At 36.2% G+C, this 7,682-nt stretch overlaps 2 protein-coding genes across 7 annotated transcripts in view; one reads left to right on the top strand and one right to left on the bottom strand.

Moving 5' to 3' along the window:
- LOC106074468 (uncharacterized) lies at positions 1-3,864 on the top strand. 5 transcript variants are annotated; one of them, XM_013235254.2, is made up of 4 exons: positions 1-143; positions 588-839; positions 1,132-1,332; positions 2,176-3,864. In XM_013235254.2, the coding sequence occupies exons 2-4, from the start codon at positions 612-614 to the stop codon at positions 3,298-3,300; spliced, it is 1,554 nt and encodes a 517-aa protein (XP_013090708.2). In that variant the 5' UTR covers positions 1-143; positions 588-611; the 3' UTR covers positions 3,301-3,864. The 5 variants fall into 5 exon arrangements, with proteins under 5 accessions (XP_013090708.2, XP_013090705.2, XP_013090706.2 ...); XM_013235251.2 differs by lacking the exon at positions 1-143 and adding an exon at positions 286-439; XM_013235252.2 differs by lacking the exon at positions 1-143 and adding an exon at positions 364-500.
- The window catches only part of LOC106057739 (uncharacterized), a 45,653-nt gene continuing 41,018 nt past the window's right edge, over positions 3,048-7,682 (bottom strand). The window contains exons 9-11 of one of the 2 annotated variants that reach the window (XR_008778321.1): positions 7,229-7,311; positions 5,571-6,604; positions 3,048-5,321 (exon numbers count right to left, since the gene is read on the bottom strand). Coding sequence is in view for 1 of the 2 variants with exons in the window: in XM_056031629.1 (XP_055887604.1) it covers positions 6,489-6,604; positions 7,229-7,311 (199 nt within the window). In the remaining variant the exon portion in view is untranslated. Of the gene's footprint in view, positions 6,605-7,228; positions 7,312-7,682 lie in introns of both variants that reach the window. The other variant, XM_056031629.1, reaches the window with a different exon arrangement.

Genomic DNA, 7,682 nt, shown 5'->3' with positions numbered 1-7,682 from the left:
CTACGTGAGCGCCAATGTTCCGAATAGAGCTAACGCCCAGACTTTCATCTCATGTGATCCATAGCTCACCCAAGTCGTAAGGAGCTCAACGAGAAAACATACAAAGGATCATGTGATACAAATGTAATAAGTGAAAGTTCCAGGTTTGTAACTTTTTTAAAAAAAAAAGTGAACGGAACTCTGTGCATTTACACACCAGTCGTTTTTATACTTCCTGTCTTGATGGTAGTCATTAGATATTTAGATACATTAATAAACAGATGGGTAAATGAGGTCAAGGACATAGTCTGCTTGATTGGCACTTCATCTGGTTGTAGTTCTTTATTACTCGGAGTTTCTTCGAAAAGTTTTGTAGTCCATAAATAGAAAATAGAATTTCGTTTAAAACGTAGTAGATAATTGACAAATTACTTCCATCTACTCGTTGAACAATAATAAAGTGACAAAATATTAAAAATTTTAAGTGAAATATATAATCACTCTCTTGTGAAAAAAAATCAGTATAGTTTTTTTTAACTAATTAACTATGATAAAATAATTTATAACATTGTTTTTAAGTAGTAAATTAGCATTTTTTCTTTTTGCAGGTAACAACTAATGATGAAATCATAATGGTCACAAAACTTAGAAGTTGTTTGCAAGTGGTGTTGGTATATGTCATTGTAGTGACTGGATTAATGACATCAAACGATACGAGTTTGAATGTCTACTTTGATATTGTTACACCTGACTTGAGCAGTTCACAGGAAGATAATGTGACACTTCAGTGTCAAGTCCTCGGCATTACTTTGGACTCAGACATTAAGGTTGCTGAATATACCATCTTTTTTCACCAGCTAGTAAGTGGACAATACATAAGTTAGGCTTATATAGTATAGAAGAGTATATTTTTAAAAAATATTTCTTGATATGTTTCCTGAAATGTTTATTAAGTTTTTTCTTAACATGATAATTAGATTGTTTATTGACATTCTTTGAGAATGATAGACAGATGAATAGACAGACAGTCAGATAGATAGATAGATAGATAGATAGATAGATAGATAGATAGATAGATAGATAGATAGATAGATAGATAGATAGATAGATAGATAGATAGATAGATACTCATAAAGTATATTGTCTTTAAAGAACCAATGGCAAACACTAGCACAAATATCGCAAGGATCTGATCACGTGACATCAAAAGATGGAACTCTATTCCTAACCAAAGGCAGCACCGGGACCGCCCTGGATCCGACCTCCTTTATCCAGCTGACTTGGAGACGAAGTGACTTTGACATAGCTGATGATTACCGTTGTGACGTTACCTATTACACGTCTGACTCAAGGGTACGTGTGCAAAACTAAATTACTTTCAGCAGTATCAAACACTTTATGATTGCGTACCAGGCGAGAAGGTTGTTTGATTTAATACTAGTAGTAGTGGATTTAGATTTCCTTTAGGCCACCACTAAAACATTCCACAAGGTCAACTTAAGTAGGAGGGAGATATTACAAAATGTCAACTCCAAGAAATAGAGATTAAAACCTCGAGCAAATGTTCACCCTTAGAAGTAACAAAAACAACAACCCTTAAGAGCTTGCGATGTTTAGGGAAGTGGTGTAATGGCCAACCTACTTTCCTCAACTGATGTCGTGTACCCATTAGAGTGCTAGAAATCCTGAAATTCAAAGTCGCAGTCTTCACCGAGATACGAACCCGTGGTCCCTGGGTTTGGAAGTCATGCGCATTATCAATCAGCGAACATGTCTCTTACCCTCAGTAGAACGATGGAACTGTCTCCACTAAATATGAATGCAATGTAAGCCCCGCTTTGTCTTTTAGTTCGATGATGGAGTTAGGACTTGCTTCAGAAATAATAATTTCTTGTTTATTCTTGAAATGCCCGAAAACATTCGATTTCTTTTTTTTTTCTTTAAGCAAAAACAAAATATAATTAAATTAGCGCAAAATTAATTTCACATTTAGCATTCCCAGGGTTCTTGGTATATATTTAATTCTAAGGTAGAATCGAATGAATAATTGTTCTTTTCGCACACCCTTGGTATACATTCAACCAAAAATACGAAGGACAGCTTTACTTTACATTTTTAAACAATTTTACTCCTTATAATTTATGTTTATTTTCAAACATTTGTATGCAAATATTTCTGTCAATTGTTTTGCTTCAGGAATCTCAAAAAGTTTTCTCGAAGATCCTGTCACGTGAAGACATCTTCAAAAATCTTAAAGAAAGTCCTGTCAAAACAGTCATGGGAGTTGAAAGGGCAAATTGCGATAGCATTTTAAAATCAAAGGACATTGTCTTTCAGAAAACGTTGACTGAAATCATTATGTCATTTAATGCTTCCATTCAAGAACTAGTCGATGAAACCAAACAACTGGCGAGGACTAACTCTGAGCTCATTGAGTATTTGGCCACAACTAAGGATGAGAAATTGAGCCAAGCTTTGACTCTGTTAGAAAACTCTTCATTGGAATTGGCTTCTTTAAAGGAGATGATGCAAGAGAAACTACAGCGGCATACGGTGCAAGATGTGACAGAGTTAGAAGAAAAATTGCGGAGACAGGAGATTCTAATACAAGAAATGAACGAAACGTTACAACTGAATTCTCTGAATGGGACAACTTTGGAAGCGTCCGTCGTTGGGAGTGGAGAAGTTTCGTGGCCGAAAGGAACTTACGCACTGCTGAAACCGAACACTGGATGCCCGACCAATGCAAAGAAGTCGTGGCTTTGGAAAGAAGGCTATCGAAAATATCACACTGAGAGCAGCGGAAATGCAGACAAGTACAGTGATGATATACACCTGGCATTGCCTGTTAAGGTTATTGATTCAAGCAAGCATTTTGTCTATTTGTCATTCTGTGCTAAGGACTCAAACTATGGTTCCAGCAGCCACTGGCCAATCGGATCATACTGTATCAATAGAGTAGGACGCCATTGCCCAGCTGGCTTCAAGAGCGGAGGTTTCCGAATAAACGAAGAAAAAAACTATTACTCAGGGACGGTCGGTGGATTTCTCTTGGAAACGGGTCCCAATTTTTATTTAAGATTTTGTTGTCGTGCGGATGGTAGCCCAACTACTCCCATAATTTTACCCAACGGATCACCTTTCTACTTAAGCAAGTTTGGCAATCTGTGCCAAGAGGTGTATGGGATGACATCGACAGAGGAATACATTTATTTAGACACGGATGACAGCAATAATGAGGACATGGCATTTCCACCTCACCCTGAAGGATTCGCCAACAATGGTTTTCAAATGTGGATGTGTTATTACAAACCTAATTAGACGCAATCCTGTTCTGAAATAGATCCATATTGATGTGTACCTCCATAACATTTGTCATCTATAATCGTTTCAAACAAGGTTTACCCCTTTAGAACCTCAGACATTTCTGCCTATCAAATAGCTGTGTGGCAGCATTACATTTGTTGTCACCGCTGGCTAGACTATGTGAAAGAAGAAAAGATCTATTAGATCTTGTAAGTCTCTCTTGTCAGTATAAAGCCTCTCAACCACAAGTCCTAGTCAGCATCTCCAGCTGTCACTACACTAGTCAACATGAGAACCCTCTTTCTCTCAACATTTTAGAACAACTTCTCTCAACATAGGAACCCTCGCTCTCAATAATTTAGAAATACTTTTCTTACCCTAGCCTAGCTCTCAACAATTATTTAACCACCTCTCTATATTTATTACTTTTAACTTTTAGAATCTAGACCCAATCGGTGACGAGGTTTTATAATAGAGACATTTAATAACAATCTTCATACACGTTCTTGTTATAAAACTCGATTAATAGGCTAAATTATTCATGTACATCGAAAATAAATGTTTTCATTCACTTTCAAAGTCTGAATGTTTTTTTACAAGTCAATTAATCTTCCTTTTCCATCTAGCTCATTTCAAAGAGTTTATTTACCATTCATTACACTGACTGATATGCTGGACAGAGTTCAAAAAGAAGTTGTAATGTTTTAACAAAGCTTTTGATGAGGAGACTAAGTCTATTTCTAGTGTTGCTATCAAGAATACTGTTGACGGTGAGATGACAAAATATTGCTTGTTAAAAAAATCATGGGTGCCGAGTATTTACCAAAACGACCAGAAGAAATTTAAAATGGATAATTTAGTTCTTATTTTATATATATATATTTGTTTTCCTTTTTGACAAATTAATTGTTTACAATTACCTGGATCAAAAGGTATATGTATAACATCTAGATCTAGATTAATCTAGATAAAACCAATGTTTTCATAATGACTTTGTCCCTCATTTATAACTAGTACATCGAACAATGAGGTAGCAACTTAAACCACATGTCGGCTTGTCAAAATAGCTTTCAAACAAAATCTCGTCAATCTATTACAAGCTGGTTTACAGCTTACATTCAATTTAGGAAAGAAGATAGAAGATTAACAAAGTAGATTTTTTTTTTTTAATTTACATTTAAAATACAGTAGTTTGTATTCGTTTATATATGTACAATATCAAGTATTTACTAAAAACTTATACTGAGGAAATTTACATTTCGTTCAACACTTGATGCACCCCACCCCCCACCCGCACATCGCTAGTTACGCATCTAGCAAGCACTCAAAGGAGTAAGCTATTTCATAAGTTGAATGTATTAACTCAAAGAATAAGAGACCACCATTAAAGAGGACCCATGTATCTGTCCCTCGTTTCTGACTTCAAAACACACACACCAATTGCCGTCTCTTCTTGCTCGTCTCAACAATCTCTCCATAACGAGGGTAGAAGAGACTAAAAAAACATGCACAGATTTCAATACAAAGTGTTTGCCTGTAAAAACAGACGCTAAGTGTTTCTTTGTATAAAGGATGTTCGTGTTTTACTTAAGATCATGTTTTTGTTATGTTCAATCACATCTACTGGTATTTTAGTCTAGAACCAGTACTTATGTTTGAATTTTTTAAAGAACCTTGTAGAACAGGTAATGGAGATAATTAGAAAGGTGAAATGTGTTACTTAAGGCTCTTATGTGAAACAGTTGAGATTCTTCATCATCATCATCATCAAACTCCATTTAAGTGAGGGCTTGAGAGGCTTCAATCCTCTCTTGGAAAAGCCCTGGACAGAAACCCTTCTGTCTTGCGTAGTGCATACACGTCACCATACAGTTCGAGAATTTTTGGTTTCCCAGACCTGTCGAGTCGGAGATCATTAAGTCTGGGGCAGTCAAACAGAATATCAGGCACGGTTTCCACTTCTTACCCGCAGCGGGGGCACCGTGAATCGAAATTTGGCCATAGCTGAGAGAAATATCAGCCAACAGGACAGTTGCCTGTCCTGCACTGTGCTATAATAGCTTGCTTGGACAGCCTCCACCACAGGGAAGTGCGGTCAGGGCGCCTCATGCGCTACCTGATTTCACGGGCTTTTTGGGACTTGTCCCAGCACTCAAACCACTTTTCCATTTCTGTTTTTTTTTTTATTATAGCCAGAACATGGTGAAAACTTGCAGCCTGTTCAGTGGGTGGAATTTGCCCTCCCTGGTGGGCCAAGGAGTCTGCAATTGTGTAGCCAGTCACACCTATGTGACTCGGTACCCATTGCATTATATCGTGAGACACCATGATGACAGTGTCGATATTGTGGGGCCATGGTCCAGGGCTTTGTAAAGCCTGTAGTACAGATTTTGAGTCAGTGACCACAACAATCTGTATTGCCCTCAAATGTCTCTCGCCGATATGAGAATCAATGACCTTTAAGGCTTCACAGACTGCAATGGTCTCCGTATCAAAGATGCAAACACTACCACATGGTAGAAAGATTTTTTACTGAGTAAATCTATCAATGCCGACCCATTAGTATATGCAAAAATAGCACTGGGCTTGAAGGCATTAATGGTCTCAAGTGCTAGAATTTGAAAGTCGTTAGATGAACGACTTTGCTTAGTGGCATTAGGGTCTACTAGTTTCAAGCGTATGTCTGGGGTCGTTCGGCGACACCAAAGGGGGGGGGGGGATGAAAACGTTGAATGTTTTGTCGGTTGGTGGAGAGGCCAGTTTTATCAGATAGTCTAGTGGCATGATGCATTAAAAACTGCATCTGGATACTTCTTCTGCATTTCTAACCATCCACTAATTTTCTAGGTGGCAGCCCCACTGGGAGGTATTCGTCCAGCCTTTTATACCACTCAAAGCAGGTCAGTACTGGCCTTGCTCTCCTAAGGTTTAGTGAGATCCTTAATATATAAAAGTTTTTTTTTTTGTTTTTTGTTTTTTACCTATTTAACTAATTGTGTTTAGATGTTTAACAAAACATTGTCATTCCATTATATTAAAAAAGAAACAATCATTAAAAAAAAAATGTTAAACTGTTGAAAATCATCAATTAAGTTTTAAAGTGGCATTCATTTAGCATCAGAACAATCGAGTTTGTCTGAGAAATCAAAACTATGTCGTGTGAAAATATGCCATCTCGTATCGCCGATCAATAACACATAGTTTCACTCCATAGTATAGCAACTGTCCTCTAGTTCAAGATAGATTGGAGTGAAATTGTTTGGGTCACTCCGGATCTGGCTCTCTCGATACAGTTCCACATACTCAGGTTGCAAGATTTCTGTTTAAACATGCAATATATATTACTGTAATGGAATGTTTACAATCAAAATTTCTACAACATAGACATCAGATTGATGGTATAAAACAAGAGAAATTTGAATAACTTATTTACAATAGCGGTTGCTATCTTCTAATGTTATAATATCTTAAAATCCTCAATACTAAAGCTGCTAATAGGAGAAAACAAACTTTTTACAAAACTAACATCAACTCAATCTCTGACAGACTGTGTGGTAAAAAGGATATTCTATTTTTTTTTCTGACATCCAATCTCGGATTAAGCTGAAATTTTGCACAATTATTTCTTTTACCTGACTACACAAGAATCAATTTAAAAAAACGATTAGTTGGTAATTATGTACTAAGCGTAGTGAGAAAACTAAAAGCACAAACTAGCGCTAAACAAAAACAATTGGTTAAAATTATTAATAACACAAATTTATAGTTGTTAGTCTAGATCTATCACAAATTTAATTACATGACTGATCCAAACTAATTGATATAATTATATTTCGTTTATTTTTCTAATTCTTTTTTCTGAAACATGAATGAAAATGCAAGAAATGGGAGCAGTAAGAGACTTGTTGTCTCCTTGAAAGTTGAATGAAATGTTGTTCCTCACCGTGATAGACATGACCGTCCTTGTGCTGGGGAGATGGTAACTCATCTTTATCTTTCATTGAACTCTGGTCAATTTGTTTCCTTCTAAAACAAAAGATGTTTGGTTCATACAATGAATGAGAATTGAAGACATACACTTTAAAAGGAGAGAAAGAAAGAAACAGTGACTTCAGGAGACAAGGATAGATAAACATGCAGTTAGATAAACGTTTAAACAGAAATTAAATATCTTAAATATCCCATTACAATTTGAGAGCCTGGCTGACAAATAGACATAAGTACTGCTTACGATCTTTGAGTTGTAGCATCATACTGTTGGTAGACAACTCAACCGCTGAAGGTGTATTATTTCTTGACTAATAAACTCTAAATGACTTGAGTAGCTTCTTTTTTTTGAACAATACTAAATATAACTTTTATAATAATATGAACAAAATCAAGTTAAAAGTTAATCT

The sequence above is a fragment of the Biomphalaria glabrata genome, chromosome 6 (assembly GCF_947242115.1).
Source record: "Biomphalaria glabrata chromosome 6, xgBioGlab47.1, whole genome shotgun sequence".
Taxonomy (NCBI): Eukaryota; Metazoa; Mollusca; class Gastropoda; family Planorbidae; genus Biomphalaria; species Biomphalaria glabrata.
Note: the sequence above shows the minus strand (reverse complement) of the source record. Positions and strands in the feature narration are given on the sequence as shown.

Coding starts and splice junctions, on each gene's coding strand:
- LOC106074468 (XM_013235254.2), top strand. CDS start 612: ATGGTCACAAAACTTAGAAGTTGTTTGCAAGTGGTGTTGGTATATGTC. Junction 840..1,131: donor CCATCTTTTTTCACCAGCTA/GTAAGTGGACAA, acceptor TTGTCTTTAAAG/AACCAATGGCAAACACTAGC. Junction 1,333..2,175: donor ATTACACGTCTGACTCAAGG/GTACGTGTGCAA, acceptor GTTTTGCTTCAG/GAATCTCAAAAAGTTTTCTC.